This window comes from Adiantum capillus-veneris, chromosome 12, assembly GCF_014529385.1.
Source record: "Adiantum capillus-veneris isolate H3 chromosome 12, ASM1452938v2, whole genome shotgun sequence".
Classification (NCBI taxonomy): domain Eukaryota; kingdom Viridiplantae; phylum Streptophyta; class Polypodiopsida; order Polypodiales; family Pteridaceae; genus Adiantum; species Adiantum capillus-veneris.
The window spans coordinates 138,367,493-138,391,953 of record NC_140942.1 but is presented as its reverse complement, the minus strand read 5'-3'; the positions used below and the strand labels follow the sequence as shown (position 1 = coordinate 138,391,953).

At 46.7% G+C, this 24,461-nt stretch overlaps 1 protein-coding gene across 6 annotated transcripts; it reads right to left on the bottom strand.

Annotated features, from left to right (window-relative positions):
• Positions 1–473: 473 nt before the first annotated feature.
• On the bottom strand, positions 474–23,260 carry LOC147446579 (SGNH hydrolase-type esterase superfamily protein). 6 transcript variants are annotated; one of them, XM_086525783.1, is made up of 7 exons: positions 23,106–23,260; positions 22,916–22,972; positions 22,090–22,369; positions 20,711–20,835; positions 20,373–20,612; positions 1,318–1,573; positions 474–1,066 (listed from the first exon to the last, which is right to left on the bottom strand). In XM_086525783.1, exons 3-7 carry the CDS (start codon positions 22,352–22,354, stop codon positions 852–854), a joined length of 1,101 nt encoding a protein of 366 aa, XP_086381909.1. In that variant the 5' UTR covers positions 22,355–22,369; positions 22,916–22,972; positions 23,106–23,260; the 3' UTR covers positions 474–851. The 6 variants fall into 6 exon arrangements, with proteins under 6 accessions (XP_086381909.1, XP_086381910.1, XP_086381908.1 ...); XM_086525784.1 differs by having other exon boundaries at positions 22,090–22,339; XM_086525782.1 differs by having other exon boundaries at positions 22,090–22,372; positions 23,106–23,259.
• Between the last annotated feature and the right edge of the window lie 1,201 nt (positions 23,261–24,461).

The window sequence follows — 24,461 nt, the reverse complement described above, 5'->3', positions numbered from 1 at the left end:
CCTTGGACACCTACTTGGAAATCTGCTCTCGGAAGCTGGCTGTGTACCCAACCCTTAAAAAACAGTAATGGCTTAAGAAAGCCTTAACAGGCGGCTTTCTAACCTTTCGCGCTGATTAGTTGGAATAGCTCATGTTTATTGCTTGATTCTTTGACTCACCCTAGAAAAATCTGATTTCAACCAAAAAAATAGGGAGCAGGCAGCTGCTTAAATTTTCCTCTCTTTCTCTCACGTCCGTGCACAAATACCAGCTTCTTGAATCCCAAGAAAGATCTATAAAACAAAAAACAATCCTCTGGCCACAGGGGCAGACATACATGGATTGCAGTGCAAATAAACAATAAAAAATTCATAGGCTTAAACAGGGTTGAAATCTAAGGTTTACACAGTTGATAAGTGAACAATGTCATTTCTGAACAAAAACCGTCACATAAACATTGAACAACGATCAGTTTCACATGCGAGAGAAAGGGTTCCTGGAAGTCGTATCAAAATGATTTTCATTACACAGGAGTGTCCAACAATTACAAAAAAATTTGGAGGTCAAGCAATATGGAAACATCACATTTAAGGGTTCCCAGCTCCAAAGGTCAAGGTTTTTACAAACCATGGTAATGACGGCCTCTGTTGAATCTCTATTACAAGCCATAGCCCTCTACAAACCAAAAATGGACAGAACTTTTGTCTTACAAGACTACTCTATAATGAATCAAATTCGACTTGTTAATCTTCCTTGTTTAAGAAGCCAAGACAAGATCCTCTTATTTCCTCCCAACTCTTTAGAGGAAAGTTCTATAGAGCAAGGTGTCGACATTTTCAAGAGGCAGCAATGTCATTCAAAGCAAGCACCTCTATGTTGAAGCAAGCTCCTGCACGGTGTACGGTGAACACGCAGATCCATTCCATAAAAGCAGAGAGGTGAGGTAATTGACTCGCTCTGTTGGATGAAATGCATCCCAGAATATGTATTTGCTTGCATCTGTACAAGCCATCTCAGGCATCAAACATGTTACCCATCCTCCATACTTCCCTGCTCCGCAGCATGCAGTATTGGTGTTCTCAAATCCTGTACAATGCCAAGTTAGTCTGTCATAGAACTTAGAACTTGCATAAAACGTTAAAAATTCCATATAATAAGATTGCAAAAAAATATTTTGTTCTAGAGCTGTTCATTTTTCAATGCTGACAAATCTTGAACGACAGCCATATCCCCTGCGACAATATTTGCTATGAGGAATATGGCTACATTCTCTCACAAGGAATTCTAGCCTTCACAAAATGAAACATCAAGTTACTAAAGAGCAAGTATATACGCACCATATGCTTGAGCATGTGTCACAATGTCATAGACACCTGTAAATATGTCACAATATATAATTTCTGAAGCTGGAAACTCTGATCGAAGATCAGCAGTCAATAGAGCAAGACCAACATTGTACTCCTGCACTAGAGAATTGATTTCTGATATGCATTCTCCTGAGGAACTATTGTAGGCAGACAAAAAGTTGGGGGCGCATCCTAAGGGACCTATCCCAACGAGCACAACCTTTCTAATGCCACCTCCAATAAGCAACTGCAATAGCATCACAAATAATCTCCCTCTCTCTCTCTCTCTCTCTCTCTCTCTCTCTCTCTCTCTCTCTCTCTCTCGCGGACCTGCTGCTGTGCTGCACCAGCGCGGACCTGCTGCTCTCTCTCGCGCGGACCTGCTGCTGTGCTGCTGTGCTACACCAGCGCGCGGACCTGCTGCTGTGCTGCATCTCTCGCGGACCTGCTGCTGTGCTGCACCAGCACGCGGACCTGCTGCACCAGCGCCCTCCTCCTGCTCCAGGCACATTACTGCTGTACAGCGCGCTGCTGTGTCACCCCAGCTGCTCAGCGCGCCCACCCCACCTGCACAGCACCCCCAGTACCCGCCTGTTGCTGCCGCTGTTATACCAACCTGCTGCTGCTGCTGAGCTGCCCCCCTCCAGCCTCCCCCTCACGCAGCCCCTCCTCGCTCCCGATCACACAGCCATCTCTCTCTCTCTCTCTCTCTCTCTCTCTCTCTCTCTCTCTCACACACACACACACACACACACACACGGATACATACCCACACACACACTACACACATACACGCATACACACACGTCTCCCCTTCTCCCCTCTTCTTCACAATATGAAGAGAGGGTAGCTCCGAATACAACTATGTCTTCCCCCATCATCAAGACGCCGAAATCGACAATGAAGACAATCTCATGCTCACGAACAAGAGGCTTGCACAATTGGAGAAGGACATGAAAGAATGGTGGATGGAGAGAGAGATATGGAGGGAGGAGAAAGCCACCTTCATCAAGCTATGGAACGAAGAAAAAGAGGACATGAGAGCGGAAATCCAAAACCTCAAAGAGGAGAAGGAGAGAAGGGCACGGGAGAACGAGAAGGAGAGGGAGAGATGGAGGAAAGAGCAAGAAGAGATGAAGGCACAAATCGACCTCCTTAATGCTTCCATCACATCCCTCACCCCCGAGGAAGGAGAGATTAAAGAGGAGGCTAAGGAAGCCCTCAAGGAGGAGATCACCAAAGCCCTCACCGCAAGCATTGAGGAGAAATTAGAAGCCACCAAAGAAGGATGGGTCGAAGTGGTCAAAAAGAATATCAAGAAGGTAGCAAGAGAGGAAGCCCAAAAAGATGAGGTACTCATCGTACACACAACCATCGAGGAGGAGAAAATGCGACAAGCTCGCCGTCTCAATGTGCGAGTGACCGGCATCAAAGAAGAAGAAGGGTCCACACCCGAGAGCGATGGGAAAGCCTTATGCAAGAAAGTGGGATACAAGGAAGAAGAGATCCCTTTCTCCAAAGTTTGGAGAGCCGGCAAAGATCCAAAGAAGAGAGCTCTCATCCTCCAATTCGCCTCCGAGGAGTCTCGAACTTCTTTCCTCCGAAAGAGGGTCATCTTGAGAGGGCTAGAAGGCCCCCCGATTTATCTTGATGATGACCTCACAAAGATGCAACAAGATCACCGCCGCACGTGCATGCCTAGAGTCCACCAAGCCCGCAAAGAAGGGAAGAAGGCAGTATATCGAGATGGTAGGGTTATCATTGATGGCAAGACCATCGCATAGGGACTCGCGGCCTGTGGGACACACGAGGAGATTCATGTCACGGTTTGGAATTGCAATGGAGACCTATGGACACACCCAGAGAGACTTGAGGAGGTGATGAGAGGTCGAGACATCATTCTACTTACAGAGACACACGAGAGCCCAGAGAGAGGGTTACCACGGATACATGGTTTCCAATGGGAGTCTCTACATCGGGGATGTATGCGCCAGCACACCACTCGCGGTTCAGGAGGAGTGGCCATACTCTTTAGACAGGGGCTTCACAGCAGACTACAGATTGTTGCCCGGGACCCACAGGCCCGATACATGTGGATTCGCCTCGAGCTCTCACGAGACAGGATCGTCTACATTGCCCTTTGCTACTTTGCTCCCACAGGCTCCAGATTCGCCCCTATTGAGCAGGAGTCACCGTACGCATGCCTCACGGAGGAGATTATGGAGTACTCCACACTGGGTGAAGTCTTCCTTATGGGAGACTTCAATGCTCGTACGCGCAGTGAGCAGTGTGAGGCATATGACCACGAGGACCCAGAGGCACTACACACTCTAGATGAGGAGGCTACTATGAGAGATACAGCAGACAGAGCTCCAGTCACAACCTATGGACGACACCTACTTCGACTTGGCTCCCAGCACCGTCTCGTTATTTATAACGGGATGGCCCAGTGGCCCACCTCAGGGCGCCTGACTTGTATGCCACATGGAGTTACAAAGGGAGGGGGGAGTACAGTCGACTATATTCTGGGACCCAGGGAGGCTACACACCTTATCACATCCTTCACCATTCCACCCATACCCATCGGAGCCGACACACATACCTCTCTTTCTCCATCACCGGAGATACCATCCCACACAGCTCCACAGCACACACTCCACACACCACCATCCATTTCACACATGAGCTAGCCTCTCTTTACTCAGCCGAGGTCGAGCATGGCCTATGCCTCCTCCACCCATCCACACCACTCTCAGTTCTCACATCACATATCTCTTCCGTTCTCCACACTTCAGCTATTAGCTCTTTTCCACACACCACTCACACAGGACGCACTCCCCCCCCGGGACTATGCCTCAGAACCGCTGGTATGATGATGAGTGCAGAGAGTTATACCGACGCCTCCGTGCACGGCGAGCCTTAGGAGAGATCACAGAGAGAGAGGCCAGACGAGATATGAAGACGCTGACACGCCAAAAGCGGCGAGCATTCGAAGAGGCACAGGAGCTTGAGCTATACCGCCTATTCATGAGCATAGATAGCGCGACGGCATGGCGCACCCTGCGCGAGCCACGTCCGACCACAGCTATTGAGGATCCACAGATATGGCATGATTATGCAGAGCGCCTCTATGAGGTGCCAGGGCAGCCTCCTATCCCACAGCCACATGAGCCACGCCCCACGTGCTCCTCCTTCTTTACAGCAGAGATGGTAGAGAGGGCCATACGCCGCATGCAGCACAGACGATCAGCTGACCACACTGGATTACAGAGTGAGCACATCATTTATGCGGCCTCCACTATAGCCCCATTGATTGCACATGTCTTCAACCGGGCTATAGGGGAGGGCTTCCCAGAGGAGTGGACACAGCACACCATAGTGCCTATCCACAAATCTGGCGACACCCTGGACCCAGGGAACTACAGGACTATCATGATTGGCCACACGATGGCCAAGCTTTATGGAGCAATACTTGAGGCACAGCTCAGCTGCTACGCAGAGACCGAGGGTTTACGAGCTCCAGGCCAGGCAGGTTTCAGACGAGCTTTCTCCACCACTGACCACATCTTCGTTCTGCGCTGCCTCATTGATGGGGCAAAGGCGCGGAAGAAGAGGCTTTACTGCTGCTTTGTGGATTTCCGCAAGGCCTTTGACACAGTCCCACACGAGAGACTCTTCCAACGCCTTCACAGCATTGGGGTACCGACAGAGATGATTTGGGCCATATATACTCTCTACGAGAGGGTGACGGGTCGAGTTCGTTGCCCAGGCGGCTTTTCAAAGACCATTGCTAGCACCATTGGTGTTAAGCAAGGATGCCCACTCTCCCCGACACTCTTTGGGCTCTACATCGACGAGATCTCCGACTACATACTACGAGCAGGGGGAGAGGGGAGCGACTTGGCAGGTACTCCGGTCCACATCATGTTATATGCTAATGATATTGTGTTGATTTCAGAGTCACCCGAGGGCTTGCAACGCCATCTTGAGGCCTTGGACGAATTCAGCACACACAAGGGGTTGACTGTGAACCTTGGCAAAACCAAGGTCATGATCTTTCACACATCCAGTGCAGTGAGGAGCGCTGCCACCTTCACAGCAGCAGGAGGACAGGTTGATGTAGTCACCTCCTATGTCTACCTTGGCATCACATTCACCAGCCTACCAGGACCCTTCACTATGAGGCAGGCTGCTGCTGACAGGCTCACCCGAGGATATGCAGCTCTGACCATGCTAGAGCGGAGATGCCACCAGGCACACTTTCAGGAGCCCCGCACGAAGGGGTGGCTTTTCGACACCTTAGTCACCCCGGCCCTGATGTACTCGGCGGCAGTATGGGCACCAGGATTGACAGCTGACTAGTGGACACAGCTTGAGAGGCCACAGGTATGTATGATCTCACGCTTGCTCCGCAGCAAGAAGACAGTGCCACATGACATTATTAGAGCCGAGCTCGCCACACCACCTATGGTTGTAGAGGCATTATTCTAGACAGTCTGCTTCATCCAGAGGATGAGAGAGCTACCTCCTGACAGACTTACTCGTAGAGCATTTGAGGCAGCTATACAGCTATCAGAGAGTGGGCATGAGAGAGCTTGGTACTCACAGGTCAGAGCATGGTTTGAGGGACACGGTCTTGACATGGAGAGCCTACCACCATTCCAGTACGACCCCCACTCACCATCTGTTCACCTCTCTCGCAGTGAGAGAAACTTGGTATTGAGACAGGATCTGTGGCAGCTATACACTAGGAGAGTCTGGGAGTCACCTGGCTTGGGGACGAGGATGTCAGATTACAGAGACCAGTTTCTCACCATATTGTCTGGGGGGTTCATACAGAGACCACGCTATATGGACACATATATGCCACATAGCTCACGGGTGGCGATTGGTCAGCTGAGAGTGGCTTCACACAGGTTAGAGATTGAGATCGGGAGACATACTGGTGTTCCCAGGGAGGAGCGAGTCTGCAGAGCCTGCACAGAGGAGGTGGAGAGTGAGGAGCACTTTGTATGTAGATGCAGAGCATACACTGAGATCAGAGGCAGGTATGAGGCCTTATTCAGAGGACAGCCCACTCTCCGAGAGATCATGGACTCTCGAGATCAGAGACAGCTCGGACGTTTCTTACTAGAGATACAGAGCCATCGGGACACACTACTACAGCCACGCACAGCTACACAGACAGAGGGGAGACAGTCGCAACTCACAGACTTCTTTCAGAGGATTGCCACCCCTACCTCACCAGATACTCAGAGAGGAGTGACACTCCCACAGGCGGAGGTGAACCGAGCTAGACGACGACCACGAGTCACAGGCTACAGGGGCGTGAGCTCCCACCACCGACAGATCGAGGAGATCCGAGCCCGGGAGCGCCGTGCCACTGAGGAGCGAGTAGCTCAGATGAGGGCCGACCCGACAGCTTTCATCCGGGTAGCCTTGGCACCAGCCCCGCCCATGTACCACATCTTACATCCCCCCATTTGTACAGGATGGAGCTAGATAGCTTGATGCATTCTCATGATTGTACTACCTTGAGCATATAGACATGCATATACCCCTAGAGATAGAGCTCCATCCCTCCTCAGATACTCCATTACCTACATTCAGTTCAGTTTTGTATCAGTTTTGTTTCATTTGTCTTTCCGATAGACGGATGACATACACACCATGTACATTTGATTTGTCTCATAGGCCGATTTCGGCCTGACATAGACGTTAAAAATCTTTCTTTCTTTCTTTCTTTCTTTCTCAGTCTACCCTCCGCGAGATCATGCACTCTCGACATCAGAGACAGCTGGGGCGCCACCTGCCGGAGATACAGAGGCACGCTCCTACAGCCACCTGCAGAGACAAAGGGGAGGGAGGGGAGACAGTCACAGCTTACAGATTTTTTCCAGAGGACCACACCTCCTCCACTCCCAGATCCACCTAGGGGAGTGACTCTCCAGCAGGCTGAGACGAGCCGGGCCAGACGAAGCCCCCGTGTTACTGGATGCCGGGCCCCACGGGCCACGACTTTAATGCAGACAGATTGAGGAGATCCAAACCCGAGCGCGTCAAGCTACTAAGGAGAGACGAGCCCAGATGATGGCTCACCCAGCTGTGTTCATCCGGGCAGCTCTTGCTCACGATCGTCCATTGTACCACATTTTACACCCTCCTATTAGCACAGGATGGAGCTAGCTGGCTTGATGCATTTGCATGGCTGTACAACCTGAGCATATAGACATGTACATACCCCTAGTAGTAGAGCTCCATTCCCCCTCATAGATCCCATCACAAACCAAGGTTTTCATCCTTATCCTTTTTTTGTAAAAGTTTGGGTTGTTTTGTCTTTTCCGATAGATGGAGGACATACACATGTATATTTGAATTGTCTCATAAGCCGACTTCGGCCTCACGTAGACATTAAAAATCTCTCTCTTTCTCTCTCTCTCTCTCTCTCTCTCTCTCTCTCTCTCTCTCTCTTCCTTTACTTACGGAAGGGAGAGCCTTCCGTTCCTTTAGTGAGAGAGTGCAAATGATCACAAACAAAGTGGAAGACACTCTGAATGAAGGTGTTGAGACTGAGAGATAGAGAGAGAAGAATACCACACCAAAATGTTGTCAAACCCTCCTCCGAAGGCCCCACTCTCTATGGCGAGAGCAGTCTACTATTGATTGCACAAATCTCTACAATCCAAGGGACTTGCCAATGATGTTGACGACGATGAGGACGGCGACGAGACGGGCTGAAATCTGAAAACGCTAAGGCAAATCACAATGGAGACGAAAGATATTGTGTCATGCCAAGGAAGAGACATGGAATGTGAATTCCTTGGGTGCAAACATTTCATCTTTTCATGAGTAATCCGCATACATCCGTGCTCATTTATGAGTGAATCGTGTTCATCGTACCATATCGAATGCCTATGAAAGGGGATCACATAAGGACGGTGACTAAAATACAGGAAACCATCACGAATGAAACACTTGAACGATGCATGCTAACTAATCATGCGTACACATAATACTTCTTGTGGGGGTTCTTGGAACCTCAACTCGAGAGCCAAGATTGGTTCTTCGTGATTGATTGAATCTGCAATGAGGTTAGCTTCACTAGACAAAGCATCAACTAAACCATCATCCTTATGAACAATCACATCTTTATCATGCAATTCATCATGCTTGTGAACAATCACATCTTGATCATGCAAATCATGCGTGTCGTGCTTTGGAGAAGAAAAGACTGAGAGAGTCTCCTTCTCCTGATTCTTTTCAATCTTCTCTTGTACATTAGAAATGAGAGATGAAGAATGAACAACTTGCTCCCCACAAATGACAATGGGAGAGTCACTTTTAGCATTGAAAGTAAAAGTATAAGCAGCCCAATCAATGAGAGGGTTATGCTCACGAAACCATCGAATACCTAAAAGCATATCACATCCTAAAAGAGGAGAGACTACAAATTTTCTGCGGAAGAACACTTGTTGAACAGTGAACAACACATCAAGGCACTCTTGCGTGATGAGAGAGTCCATACCGAGAGCGAAGTCCAACACCTCAAAAGGAGATGTCTTGCTAACCTCCAAGTGGGCTCTTTCGACAAGAGTCACTAATCACATCATGCATACTGCCTGGGTCAAACAATATGACAAAACATTGACCCTTCACATGACCATAACACTTGATGAGTGACTCATCAATGGGAGGATCATGAGAAACTTGGGTCACACTGGTGTTCTCATTTATTGCATTGACAGAGGATGTGGGTTCTATGGGTTCTTTAGATTCATTAGAGTCAAGCTTAGGACATGTTCTTTTTATGTGACCCTTGATGTGACAATCAAAGTTACCCGGAACGGGGGAACGGGGGAACGGGAATGGGCCCGGAACGGGAGGCTAAAAAAACAGACAAATATTGTTTTTTTTAGCGTTATGTGTTTGAATACAAGTAGTACTAGAGTCCTTTGACTCTAATACACACAAAAAACACGATTCGAAGACCATTCAACCTTATTATGACTTGATTGGGATGTGCAGTGCCCAGAGTACATAGCACATATACAACATTGAGCAAACACAATGCTCTCAAATAATTGCAAGAGTAGTAGTCAGAGATAACACTTTGGAATTAATTATGGCTAACAAGCCTCAAGGGCCGCCAAGGTGCTACAAAAATTTAAAAAACCAAAGGGAGGCAAACCAATGACCACAATACCAAAAGACTGAAGGTGACAAATACCATAAAGATGCTAGTAGCTACAAATCGCAAAGAGGACAAGGCTCAAGCAGTCATACAAAAAGGTAAGGATAAATCCCAAAGACTCAACACTCGAGCCACTAGCTTGAGAGGCCTCCCAATCCGTAGTAGCCCGCTGTAAATCATGCACATCCTCCCATTCCTCATCATCGAGCTCTAAGCCCGGCTCGATCTCAGCCACGGATAAAGTACCTGGTGTTGGTGGATGTGCATCTCCACCTGCCTGAGGAGCCTCTTGCTCCATCTCCCACTGTGTAAAAGGATCTGTCTGTTTGTCTGTACTCTTGCAAAGCATTTTCAAATTTGCGCTAACGAAGACAAGATCATTAGCCTTCTCCACTCCAAAGCCGATTTCTCTTCTTGGAAGCAATGTGGCTAAAGGTACTCCACAATTGCTCCAAGCATGAGGTACTAATTGACTGGCTGAGAATACGGATCGCCAATCTCTGAAGCTCAGGGCCATCATAGCCATAGTCCTCCCACCATAGCACTGAACCTATCTTCCAACGATCAATCTGAGCATCTGGACTGCCAAATGATCCCTTGGAAGCAATGTGGCTAAAGGTACTCCACAATTGCTCCAAGCATGAGGTACTAACTGACTGGCTGAGAATACGGATCGCCAATCTCTGAAGCTCAGGGCCATCATAGCCATAGTCCTCCCACCATAGCACTGAACCTATCTTCCAATGATCAATCTGAGCATCTGGACTGCCAAATGACCCCCGCATCTCTCTGTACTGTCTCAACTGATCTCTGAGAATGCGTCGCCTATCTCTGTCTAGAACCATCTTGTTTAAGATCTCTGTAAATTGGTTCATGAGTTCCCTATCTGTCTCTTGCCCTACACCTTGGAACTCTGGATCCACCATGTACGCTGCCCCGTGTAAAGGTGAGGTATATGAATTCCACCTCGAGCTGCAAAGCGCATGGATCTCCTCATATCGCTCTGCATTCGGCTCAAGCTGTGCAAGCTGCTCATTCATGCGGTCCATTGCCTCATAAATCTTGCCAATGCAAGGAACCATGCCATCCAGAACTCGAAGCAAATGAACCACCGGTTTTACCTGTGCGTCTAGACTCTTGAGCTCCTTCAAGAACTCAAGATCCTCTGCCTTATCCTTGCACAAAATCCCTACAACTGTCTTTGCATAGGGAGAGGTGGTGAACTATCACTAATGAAGACCTGTCGGACCACATTTTGACATTCAGACAGCCTGCGCACAAGAAGAAAGTTGAATGCGAAGCGGGTGTCTGAATACTTTAGAAGCACTTTGCCGCCCGACCTCTTGAGGTACTCACTCCGAACCAAGTTGTGATTGTTGATAAAAGTAACAAACTTCACTACATCAGCAATGACTGGAGCGATCCAGTCTAGCTTGCCGATGTCTTTTAGAAGATTGTTCAAGCAGTGTGCCATGTAAAAGCACACTGTCACATGCGGATAGTGGCCCTCTATAATAGCTGTTGCTGCCCTGTTTGATGCCTCCCCATCTGTGACAAAGGCCACCATGTGTTGCTCACCGATTGTTTCTATGGCCGCTATCCACTCTGCAAAGAGGACATCGGCGGACTTGCCACTCTTGGTGGCATCATGAGAGTGCACAAAGTACATCTCTCCACTCGAGTATGCGACGAGACCATGGATAGATCTCTTTCTTGTATCGCTCCACCCGTCGACAATGAGGAAAATGCCATGTTTTGTCCAAAGACGCTGAATATTGAGGGTTGCTTGCTCCACGATAGCCTTCTCTCGATCGAGCAAAGTGGTTCGGAGAGCCTCTGAAGATGGCGGCACATAGCCGGTGCCATACTCTCCTATCCGTTGCACCATGACTTTCCAATACTCCGACCTATTTCGATCAAACATAGAAGAGGTTAGTATCAAAAAAGTGGAAACGACGATAACGGAAGAAATGAGAGAGAAGATTGATAAATCATAAAACAATGAACATACCTCGCCGCGACAAACGGGATATGGTCGTGATAGAAGAATCGGGCCACGGCCGCATCCACCTCTTCCTTCTTCTTTGGGTCCCAAGAGGTGGCAAGGGTCCTTTGGCGACGAATTGGACCTTGTGAAGATGCACCAACACCTACACCGGGTAGAGAGGAAGAAGGGAAAATGAGAGTCTTTGGATCAATACCTTTGCGTGCGGGCTTGGCTTTATGGTTGAATTGCCGATCCTTTTCCTCGAGCTCCTTCCTCTTCTCGATGGTTACGTTGGTGTAAAATCTCGCCTCATGTCCCGACACTCGAAGAAAGTGTGCCCTCACTTTGTCATGCCCCTCTTTCCGCGTGTAAGAGCATAGCTTACATGCCCATGCACGAGAACCTCCCGCCGCCGATAAGGTGCCCTCCGAGGTCACTTCATCCCACCACAACCATTTCTTCGCCTTTTGAGTGTTGCCCGCATAAACGGAGGGGGTTGTACGAGAAGAAGAGGCCATGGAATTATCCGTGAGAGAGAGAGAGAGAGAGAGAGAGAGGGCCTGCGAGAGAGAGGCTTGAGCCTTGAGCAATGAGAAGTTGAAACTTGAGATAGAGAGCTTGAGAGAGAGGCTTCACCTCTTGAAAGTTGAGACCGAGAGAAGGAGAGCTTGAAAGTTGAGCCTTGAGCCTTGAGCCTTGAGGGTTAGCCCAAGAGAGAGAGAGAGGTGGAGAGCTTGAGGCTTGAGCCTTCAACCATGAGCCTTGAGGGTTAGCCCAAGAGAGAGAGAGAGGTGGAGAGCTTGGCCTTCAACCTTGATGCATTTGTGAGGAATGGAGGTAGAAAGGGCTATTATATAAGCTATGGAGGTGGGCACTGTAAGTAGACATTGCTGCCCCAAACAATCAAATTTTTTAAAACTTAAAAAAACAGACGTTTATAGCCGTTGGCTGCCGTTCCGGTCCATTCCTGCCCTGCCGTTCCGGTCACAGGCTGCCTGCCGAACGTCCATCCGTTCCGAAACGTTCCCTTCACTCCCAGCCGACCGGAACGCCGTTCCGGCGTTTTAAGGCCTCAGAATCCGTTCCCCGGTAACTCTGGTAACAATGTCAACGTCGACCTTCCTTAGAATAAATGCTTTGTTCTTCCGACGTTATGTATCCTCCTAAAATTCCTTGTTCTGCCTTTTCATATGGAGTGAGCTTAGGTTTAGCAATTGTGTTTGCTTTACCCTTAGGTTCATTTGGAGAGTTCCTTTCTGAGAGACTAGAGGAAGATTGGTTAGAAGAGTTACAATTCTTTCATTGTTACCGTTCTTACCATCCTGAGGGTTCTAAGAAGTCTGAGTGGTATCTTGAGAAGTCTTGTTCTCCTTCGGCTTTCCCTTATTGTGCTTCATCTCCTGTGCGAGAGCAATCGCTACCGCCTTGTTGAGATCTATGGGGTCGAGGACTTCGACATCAAACCTGATATAGTCCTCCAACCCAAAAATGAAAGCCTCCTTGCGCTCATCATCCGATTTGCGTAATTGGGTACCAAGCTGCAAAACACGATTAGAGAAAGACATAACTTGCAAACCATTTTGCTTGAGACTACGCCAATCGTCTTTTAACCGCGCTAGGTACTGAGGTGGCATAAACCGGGCCTTGGAGCTTGTCTTGGAAGTCGGCCCAATTGAAAGAAAGGGACGCGTCTTCCTCAGCTTCCTCTAGGTGCGCGGCCAATTGTGTCTTGCCATGCATGGTACCAATTAATGGCATCATCGGCAAGCATCACCAGCAAGGTACATGGCTGTCGTCAAAACCTTGTTATTCCTTGTCTTATTAGTTGTCGTAAAATAAGCATTGCAACCAAGAATGAATAACACTCGCAGCCATCTTACCATCATACTTACTGAATGTGATCTTCTCTGTGTCGGGGTTGTTGGAGTTCGAGTCTCTGCTACTTGATGAACCACCAACATCTTTGGACAGCTCGGGTTTCGAGGTGAGTACCTGTAGGACCGACTCTTGCATGCGTTGGTCTCTCTGCGACTCACGCTCTAACTCCAAGGCTACCCTTTTTTCTTCGGCCGCCAAGCGCGCTTGCTCGTGCTCACGCTCCAAGTTGGCCTTTCTTTCTTTGCATTCGCGATCCAATTCTACTTTTCTTTCTTCGGCTGCCAAGCGTACTTGCTCACGCTCACGCTCTAAGGCTGCCATTCTTTCTTCGCGTTCACAATCCAATTCTGACTTTCTTTCTTTGCGCTCGCGCTCCAAGGCAACGCGTTGCGCTTCTTGTTGTATCATCATATCCATCATCATCTTGACCAAAGCCTCCATAGGATTTGATACAATCCTTGGCGTAGATGGGGAAGGGGGAGGGTCGGAAAAACCTCCTGGTGGGGAAAATTCTTCTTCGCCACTTCCATGCTCATCACCTCCATGTGAAGTATCCATTCCGCTTCCGGTGATGATCATACACTGAAGTCTTGGGTTCTTAAGTTCACGAGGAACTTGGGCTCTTGTGGTTCTTAGGTTCTTGAGTTCTTGAGGGTCTTGAGGTCTTGAGGGTCTTGAGGTCTTGAGGTTCTTCTTGAGCTTGCAATATGTGTTAGAGAAGGATCTTCTCTTACCCGAGCTCTTCTCTTTCCCGCGGGCGCACCCCTTGGCGGCCTTGCGCTCACACCAAGGTTGTTTTTTCCCACCTCACGTCGATTGGCTGGCCACTAAGTGCACGGTCCGCTCTCAATGAGTGAAAAGAGAAACAAGGGAAGGCTGGACAAGCCCTTCTTTCTTGGGTTTCCTGTCACTCTTCAAAAACACGATTAGGAATCGACACGCCCAAGTGGACTTGGGTTACATGCGACCGCAACAAGCAAAAAAAAATCCTTGTGGTTCTTTCCTTGAGTGATATAGAACACTGCCAAAGCTTTGATACCAATGTGAGGTGCAGCCGAAGTGAACGTTGAACTTTGCTCAAGATGAGTGCTCTGAACTGTGCTCAAGGGTTCCTTTTACTTACGGAAGGGAGAACCTTTCGTTCTTTTAGTGAGAGTGCAAATGATCACAAACAAAGTGGAAGACACTCTGAATGGACTGAGAGATAGAGAGAGAAGAATACGACACTAGAATGTTGTCAAACCCTCCTCCGAAGGCCCCACTCTCTATGGCGAAAGCAGTCTACTATTGATTGCACAAATCTCTACAATGCAATGGACTTGCCGACCATGTCGACGACGATGAGGATGGCGACGAGCGGGCTGAAATCTGAAAACGCTAAGGGCTGAAAACGCTATGGTGACGATGGCGGTGACGACGATGAGTCTGTTCGTAGACCGTGCGTGCCCAGGCACTTAGTGTAGATGCATATCCTCTGGTTGCACACAGCATGATCATAAGCATTCCCATCAAAATCCTTCACGGGAATTTTCCTGTGTATTTTACCTATTTTCCCTATTTTTGACAATTTTCACTTATTATTTTAAGTGACTTTTGTTGGGAACTAAGTAGGGCAAATTGGGTAAGATAATATATAAGCAAACCAAGGCTAGCTCTATTTGGTAGATGAGCAAGGAGAACACGGACCCTCGGCAGCAGGTTCACCCTCTCTCTCAGCAAGACCAAGCCTTGGCGATTTCCTCCAAGCAAGCACCCCTAGCTTTTTCATCAGCAAGCATCTATAGCCAAAAGACATCAGCCTTTGGCGTTTTCAGCAACAACCACCTCGCCATAGCCTCTCCATTGCTAGCGTTTTTTATCCAGTTGCATCGCAAGACAACCTCAAGCCTAGCGTTTTCCAGAACCCCAAATCGTTCCCCTTTTTGCATGGCGTTTTCAGCAAACAAAGCATCAACAGTTTTCAGCCTTTGACCACCTAAAGGAACAGCAGATTTCAGCCATCAGACTCCAGAGACCCAGCCATATCAGCGTTTTTGGTTCCAATGATTTGTAGCCATTAGCGTTTTTGGGACAACAGCAAATCTGCATCAGATTTCAGCCAGTAGCGTTTTTTGACAGCAATACAAAAGCATCAGTTTTCAGCCCTTAGATCGGTCTCGCCATCCCCATCGTCGTTATCGATCTAGCCTAGACTTGCATCAGTCACATGCATCCACTTTGTACCAGTTTGTGCAATCGATCGTAGACCACTCTTGCCAACGAGAGTGGGGCCTTCGGAGGAGGGTTTTACGTCGTCTTTGGTGTCGTATTCTCTTCTCTCTCTATCTCTCAGTCTCATACATTTGCACGCACAGTGTCCATTCACTTTGTTTATGATCATTGCACTCTCTCATTAAGAACGGAAGGCTCTCCCTTCCATAAGAACAAAAAGGAACCTTGAGCACATTATGGAGCACTCATCTTCAGAAAAGAACAACATTTATTCCGCTGCACCTTACAGATGGCTTTACAGATGCAGACTTTGCTGGACATCCAGATTGCAAAAAGTCTACTTCAGGATATTAGTGGGAGTTTGTAAGAAATAAAGGCTAAGTGCCTTATGGCCGGCCGGACGGGTGTGAACACGATCACTCTCTCTCTCTCTCTCTCTCTCTCTCTCTCTCTCTCTCTCTCTCTCTCTCTCTCTCTCTCTCTCTCTCTCTCTCCTGCTTCCATCGCCCCCTCTTGCAACACCTTCAGCACCTGCTCCTTTCCCAATAGCTCACTGTTCAACAAGCGTCCTTCCGCAAAAAATTTGTAGTCTCTCCTCTTTCAGGATGTGATATGCTTTTGGGCATTCGATGATTTTCTATTTTAGCCAATTTTCACTTATTATTTTTAAGTGACTTTTGTTGGGAAACTGGGTAGGGCAATTTAGCAAGCCAGTATATAAGAAACCCTAGCGCTAGCACTTACTGGTAGAAGAGGCAACGGGGACCAAACATCCGGCAGTGCACCTTCTCAAGCAAGACCCCCGACAGTCAACCTAGCGTTTTCAGCCATCATCAAGAACCAGCGTTTTGTAACTTGCAGATCAACCTGGCGAAGCAGAGCACAGCAGTTCGCTTAGCATTTTTGCATCAGGACAGCAAGAGGCTTGGCGTTTTTGCATCAGCAGGACAACCTTAGCGTTTTGCATTTTCTCCGCATCAGGACCAACAGGTAGACCAGCTCACCTTCCCGCAGCAGATTCCTCGATGCTCTATGTGTGTGGCATGTGTGTAGGTCAAAAAATGACCAAAAAAAACTCTTTTATTTTTTGCCGTTTCGACCTCCGTTCCCGACCCTGACCGCCGTTCCATGTTACTATGTCTTGGGTACTTGGGAGTATTGGATCCCTGGTACTACCTTGGAAGATGGCTTAAGAAGGCTTTTCTCTTACCCAAGCTCAACTCCTTCCTGCGGACGCACCCCTTGGGGGCCTTGCGCTCACGCCAAGGTTGCTTTTTCCCACCTCATGTCGATTAGCCTGCCTCAATATGCGAGGTCGCTCTCGATGAGTGGAAAAGAGGAGCAAGGGGAGACTCGACAAGCCCTTCTTTTTTGGGTTAATTACCACTCTTCAACACACGCATTAGAGAGATACACACCCAAGTGGTCTTGGGTTACGCGCAATCTGAAACAAGCAAAAAAAATTGTGGTTCTTTATGGTTTAATGGCCCCTAAGACTAGCGATGAGGACAAGAGCATTCCGGATGCACACTGGACTAAGGGTGGGAGTGGCTAATATTTGTAGGCAACAAGTACTAGTCCGGGGCAAGGACACAAAACTTCTTTAATTATTTTCGGTTCTTTAGATTCTTTTCTTGAGTGATGAGACGGAACACTGTCAAAGAGCCAATGTAATGTGCAATAGAAGTGCTTTATGGTGATAACTCAGGATAAATGCTCAATGTGTACTCAAGGTTCCTTTTATTTCATGAAAGAGACGTGCAATAGACTAGAGAGAGGAGTGAGATATTGTGAGTGATAGAGAAAGAAAGAAGACTTAACACCGGATGAGGTCCCAAACACCCCCCCCAAAGGGCCCCCCTCTCTATCGCTAGAGATGTATTTCCTTTAGATTGCACAAATGTTGATACAATGGTCCTAATGTTGAGATGCTAATGGGATCTTGCTACTAATACTTGGATCTAAGAGGCTAAGGGCTGATAATGCAAAATGCTTGTGTAGCCCACTCTAAATCTGCAAATTGACGAGGCTATGGGCTGAGCTGCTATTGCCAATGTCGAGGTTGTTGATGACGATGTTGGAAATGGGCCGAAATCTGAAAACGATGGCTGATCTAAAAGGCCTATTCCTGAAATCTTTTGTCGCTAGGGCTGACCTGGTAACGGGGTGCTGATAGGTGCAAAAACGCCAGGCCGATCTGATGTCCTGGGAATGCTAGGACATCTACTACAAGAGGGCGACTTGCTGATGTGAAAACACTGGTGGGCTGAGATGATGGTGGAAAAACGCCATGGCTGAGCGTACTGATGGGCTGGCTGCCCATAGGGTGTTGCTGGTAATGACTAATGATGATTGAAGTTTGAATAGTGACCCTGGCGGTCATCTTTATAGGTAATGCAAGGCTGGGTTGGGCAAGGCTTATTAAAACCCCACGACTTACTAAATGTTGACAACTGTCAATTATTGATAAGTACTAATAAGAGGTGCTTCACATGCAAGAAACTACTTAGGCTTGGCACTCCCGAGTGCCTACACCTCGCAGACATTGGTTGTGCTCATGTGCAATCAGAGGGTGTGCAACTACTCTAAAGTGCCTCGACATGCACATCCTGCGTACAAGCTCACAAGGGGCCAAAACACTTCCTAGGTTGTCCTAAACCTTAGAAGTAGGAGTTAGCTTGTCCACGTGCACTTAGGGTTAAATGTGCACGTGACAACACAATTACGAAACCATAGGAAAAAAAACTACCATGATGCAGAGGATAAAATTAGGGATTGACAACAAAAGTTGGAGACAAGGGGGCAAAGGAAGACTGTAAAAGAGAGCTGCAACAGGAGCAAGCCACCCCCCCTTCTCTCTCTCTCTCTCTCTCTCTCTCTCTCTCTCTCACAATTCTAGAGATCAACGCCAATTTGGCCATTTTCTAGTGAAGATACATAGACATACAAAGACATTGTTGGCAACTGTAGTGGCTCTAGAGGATACCAGACAATCATAACTTAACCACTTCTTCGAGAGGACCACCACCCTACTGCCACACGTCACACAGACACAGAGGATCACCCGACAACAGGCTGAGACGATGAGAGCTAGGAGAAGCCCCCGAGCTCCATGATACACAGAGAAATATGGAAGGGGCGCCAGTCTTTGGGGCCAGTGCATCTTGGCTTGAAAAACTCTCTCTCTCTCTCTCTCTCTCTCTCTCTCTCTCTCTCTCTCTTGAATAACAGGTCTTGAGTTCAACTCTCCTCGTCGGCTAGATCTTTAAGGTCTCTTGGGATAGTTTCCTACGACGTTAAAAATCTCTTCTCCTTCTTCTTCTTCTTCTTCTCTCTCTCTCTCTCTCTCCAAAGTTTACTCAGTTGTTTGCAGTTTCCTCACATCTGTTGCTGTAGATTCTCCACTTGAAGTGTCCAAGTCTATTACAACTATACTTACCACCTATTCACAAGCCACAAAATGTGTCAACAAATAGCATACACAGTTTCGGGCAGGCGTCCTCGTTTCCCAAAACTATTCACAGCATTCAAGCAAAAAGGTAGTGTGTAAAACTAAAACATGCAAGTAAATATATATGCAATGCAACATCGGAATGGACAATCCTTGTTTGTGAGCCTACAACTGGAGGACATTCCTGTGCAAGTACATGATGGTACTAGACCCTACAGAAAGCTGGCCCACGTGGCATTTCCGAGCATGTACATGCACGCACAAGTCCAAGCGCAAAGCAAATTCCATTGTTCTACGCATGAACTCAAAAGTCTAAGACCCAACGGAAAACACAGTCTACAAACACCTAGAAAAAGGTGTCTAATTATAAGGCGTCTCATTTTCCTCATTGCAAACATCACATATAAACCACAATGACTCTTTGAGTAGGCAAAAGGGCGGCAATGTGAAGAAGTTTTGGGTAGCTATTATTCCAACCAATTTTGTCTTGTATCTCAGGCAATAGAGATTGCTCGAAATGCCTATAACATGCTTACAGGCAAGGCCAACATATTTACAAAGTTCTTTTGGAGTGATGCAAGAGCTGCAAGTGAAAATGTGTAGGGACTAAGTACATGTTTGCGTGGATCACAACATGAGGCACTTTTAAGATCCTAGATGCGAAGCACGTTTGAAAGAGTTTGGAAGTTGGAACAGCTATGAGCATTCTCTTTATTCTCCATGGTGCGGTGAAAGAAGCGGATCAAGCGAGGAAGACGCCAGAACCTGGTAAAGTTCGACAATTACTCGGCCATGGATGCAAAGGGGCTGGAAAATGACGTGGAAATTGACTTCGTCTAAGTATTTCTCCTCTCTACATGAAGATTGTAAGAAGACCAAGCCTCCCTTTAAGAAGATCTTCTAGACTAAACTCCATACTTTTGGCATTGTAACTTGGACAATTCTTCTTTGCCTTCTAAACATTTGCCTCTGCTGTAACTAATTTTTTGTGCTGCACCTTGGGCCTCTGCTCCTTTCCTTGATAGACAGATTCTCTTACGTTCAAAAGATAATGAGGATTTCGGTTTGCAGCCTAAAAACCATCATTTTCCATTTTCTGTTATATGCTAGAATGCGATGAGGGAATGCATGGCTTTCAATAAGAAGGTAAACATTAAAAAACCTAGACAAGCATAATACGACAGTTTACGGCTACCTCAATGCAGGTGGCCTTGTAAAAAAACCAGTATAAGGATACCTCAATGCTGATCGGACACCCAACCTTGATGATTCTCGATTCAAAGACTGTTTGGCAATTTAAAGCTAATTGACAAACTTAGGCAGCTTACCTTCAAATGATTTGACAGGTTCTCTAACAGCATACTGCTAAACTCCACGGAGTTTTGCTTCTCCAAAACCCCTGAAACATTTCGCAGGTAGTAATGAATGAAGTCATTGTTGCCTATTGAGAAATAGAATAAGGCGCTATCGATAGCTTGTTTAACTGGTGGCTGGCCAAGTAATAAGGACATTTTGGCCTCTGTATTAGAAAACATGCCAAGTTGCTCGCTAAAAGAAATGTGTTGGCCCTGTGTCAGCAGACAAAAACTCTTAGCAATAAATCAATCAACTTTTGGAGGGAGGTGTATGGAGGATACTTTTTTTTAAACCTTGAAAAAATACTTACAAGATCAGAGCCAGACTCTGGCAGGATTCCAGCACCAGCTGAAGCGTAATTTAGCCCTCTTGTCATATTCGTTACATTTGGTGTTCCCAGGGCAGTTGGTACCATCGGTAAACCCATGTAGAGTGCTGCACAAACCTCAAACATTAAGAGCTTGTGTAACTCTCCCCAGAAGATTAATACAAACACACGACATTCAGATGTTAAACCCAGGATTTTCTGTTAAAAAGAGTAAGAAGTGACTGACAAGACTGTGGCTAGAGCACTCCCTTAAATTCAATTACCCTCATTCCTTTTAAGCTGCATTGTTACAAAGAAGATGAGGGAAACAAGGCTCTCTCATTTCTGGTCTCCTCTTCTTTGAATTATCCTTGCCCGGATCATGACCTCTGGATATTTCAACCGGCCTTATTCAAATGATCTTGAGAATCAACCCTAGGCCTTATACTGTTTTGAGGCAGAAGGAGAAAGGAGGGTATCCACCTCAAACTTCATGTGCATGGCTGTGCAAATTTTTGCTATGGATGAGATATAAGAATCAAATTAGGGTCTTCAAGCTCCCCTATTACGCAGATATGATGGGGCAACAACAATGAAGTTTGCAATGTTTCAATCCTTTCTCTGTCGCTGCAATCTAAAAATGAGAGAATCAGCCCAGAAGAGGCAAGAATACAAGTTCCTCGCTTGAAACGATTATTCCAAACTGTGCTTAATTTGCAAAGAAATGAGCTCTACTTTAGAAGCTTGATCCTCAATTGGAGGAACTTAAGAGAGGGGTGGTATTTGAAGCACGGTCCACTTTTCACTTGTCAGACAATTCTAGAAGATAATTTAGAAATACTAGGCAAAACGTCCATTTTTGTACTCTCAAAATTATAACTACAATTCAAGAAGAATAAGTTTGTCAAGATAGGGTGAATGACTGTTTTTAATGCTTGTAGGGAAATCATAAGTAAAACCCAAGGGCCAGAGAGGGAAAACAGTAGCAGCTTAAAAAACTCCTGACCTAGACATAGAAAAGTTTGCTACTACCACAATTAACAACACATAGTTATCACCGTAATTTCATGTAATCCTTGTTAGGATGAAAGACGAGCAATATCTGATAAAAATTCTAGTTCTTAGGCTCCGAAATACATATGACATGAAGCATTCATGAGGAGCACTAAATTGCTGCCTTTTGAAACAAGAGTAGAAATCGCCATATTCTGTGTTTGTTGTGTTCATGATTTTCCCTAGATGCACCAAGTTTGTAGATTTAAAGAGCAAGCTCCATGCAAGTAATGCACCCAAAGGAAAAACAACTCGGATATTCCCATGCGCATAGAGTTTCATACGTCTTCTTTGCTGCAATAAAGAAGAACTAGTTGCATAGCACTCACCAAGATAATCTACACTGATTTTTCCGTTGCAAAATCGTCCATTAGGTGCATGGTCATCAAAGTCTCTTCCATAAGGTGGCATATCTGCCCTTGCCAAAGTTATCAAATAGTTGTTGTTTCCACAATCAACTGTCGAGTCCCCAAATATGTAAAATGCTGACGCCAAAGGCTTCAGGGCATCCATTGGATAAATGCTTTGCCCGGATTGCTGAGCAATCACAATGCTCAACATTGCTAGAAAGAACACTGCCTGTAATCGTGTCATCCACCCTTTAACTGACTTCTGCATGAGAATTACAATTCTCAAATTCTGTGCATAAAATAATTAAGACCGTAATGCACTTAGCTTGCAAAGACAAGTTTGAGGTAATGCAGTCTTCATTTCTTGCCCTGGTATGGATTTTGAGTAAAATGGTGCTGGTTAAGGTTGTACACTGGTTAATGCAATTCTCAATTGAATCTACTGGGTCATTTCCTATGAGCTTTTGAGGTATCGAATGGTGTGTCTAGTTGATGTAGAAAGGTTGGGATACAAAAACCTCAAACATTAGCAGCTCATTTTAAGACGTTACCCGCATCCTTTTCCCGTATGCAAAGGCTTCGCTCCAAGGTTACAATACACAAATATAACCATATCCTTTCCTATCAGAGTGTGCCCTTCAATTTCGGCATCAAGCAATTAGATTCTTCCTAAAGAAAGCTCTTTGATCAAGACAGTTTTATGTTATCATGTTAAGACATGGTAGCAATAGCATTGCAGTCACAAATATCTGGATTGTGGTGTTTGTACGAGCTGGTGGGTGCTTGGATGTGAGAAGAAGAGTACCTTTTCTTCAGAAGAAGCTGCAAATGTGGCAATGCAATGCGGGTACTGAAGCACAACCTTGAGATAACATAAAGAGCTCAACATTCTCTCTCTCTCTCTCTCTCTCTCTCTCTCTCTCTCTCTCTCTCTCTCTCTCTCTCTCTCTCAGTTTAAATGTATACAGGAAAGATCCTGGCCATGCAAGGCGTACCGGTAATCTGGTTGTGCTTTTCCTCCATCAAGGAGAAAAACCAAGAACAGGCTCATGGCAAGCGTTGGACCCTTGAGGAAGGGGTAGAGACGGAGAGCCTTTGTCGCAATTCTTGCGTGAGTGGACGAGCAGGTGAATACAGAAGCCGTACTGCGTTTATACACAAGGCATTTCTTTTATCAATGATAGAACAGTTAAATCTTGGGAAAATTACCCTCAAATTTATGGAAATTCCCGCTTCGTTAGCTGTGTTCGCAATCTATACTGTCTATACCATATATTAAGGAGCCCGGTTTTCCAGTGCCACGTGTCGCAATTTCCTTTATCCTTTTGACAAAAAGGAATATTCTGGTGGCTTTGCTAGAGATTGGCCGTGAAAATTTTGGTTTACAGTGAGTTATTTTAAGGCCGCCGGCCACAGTAGTGAATTGAAAGTAGGCTTATGTAGACTAGTATAGCCGGCGGTTCGCCCCCCCCCCCCCCCCGCTCTCTCTCTCTCTCTCTCTCTCTCTCTCTCTCTCTCTCTCTCTCTCTACGTCACTGTGCTCTCGGAGCTGCAAGGTTCACCCACCGGTTGAAGCAAGTTGGGACGCGTGGCAAGGGGGAGGGGGGGGGGGGGGGGGGAACCGGAATTCCCTCCCCCTTTATCCTTAGTATAGATAAGGCTGCCGGCCACACTAGTGAATTGAAAGTAGGCTTATGTAGACTAGTATAGCCAGCGGTTCGCCCCTCTCTCTCTCTCTCTCTCTCTCTCTCTCTCTCTACGTCACTATGCTCTCGGAGCTGCAAGGTTCACCCACCGGTTGAAGCAGGTTGGGACGCGGGCCGGGGGGGGGGGAACCGGAATTCCCTCCCCCTTTATCCTTAGTATAGATAAAGTTGGAATGCCCAATTGTCATGAGAGCCCTTATCGTTGTACCATGGGTAAGAGCGAGCGAGACCTACGGCGGGTCACGAGAGCCAGTGAATTGAAAGTAGTTGAGAATGTATGTGCCATTTCAACACTTTTCAAATAAAAAAAGATTGACAATAATTTTTAATCGATGCTATTTATTATGTTTAAGATATTTATTAACTCAAGGAGGAAAAGGGATTAGAGGAGGAAAAGGGAGCAGACGAGAGAGTCCTTTTCATCAAAGCTGTTAGATTTTTTAAATAATAGTGTGTTTAGAGTAGCGATCGTGGTGTTTCAGAACTGTACCTCGCAAAAAACCACAACAAAGGTCACAAGCTCAATGCTCCTTCAGGCCTACTGCCCTACTACTACTACTGGCTCTGTTGATATTATATTCATCCGATACTCCTTCAGATTCCATCCTTTCTTCCCAATGCTAGGACTAAGTCAAGATCTCTCTC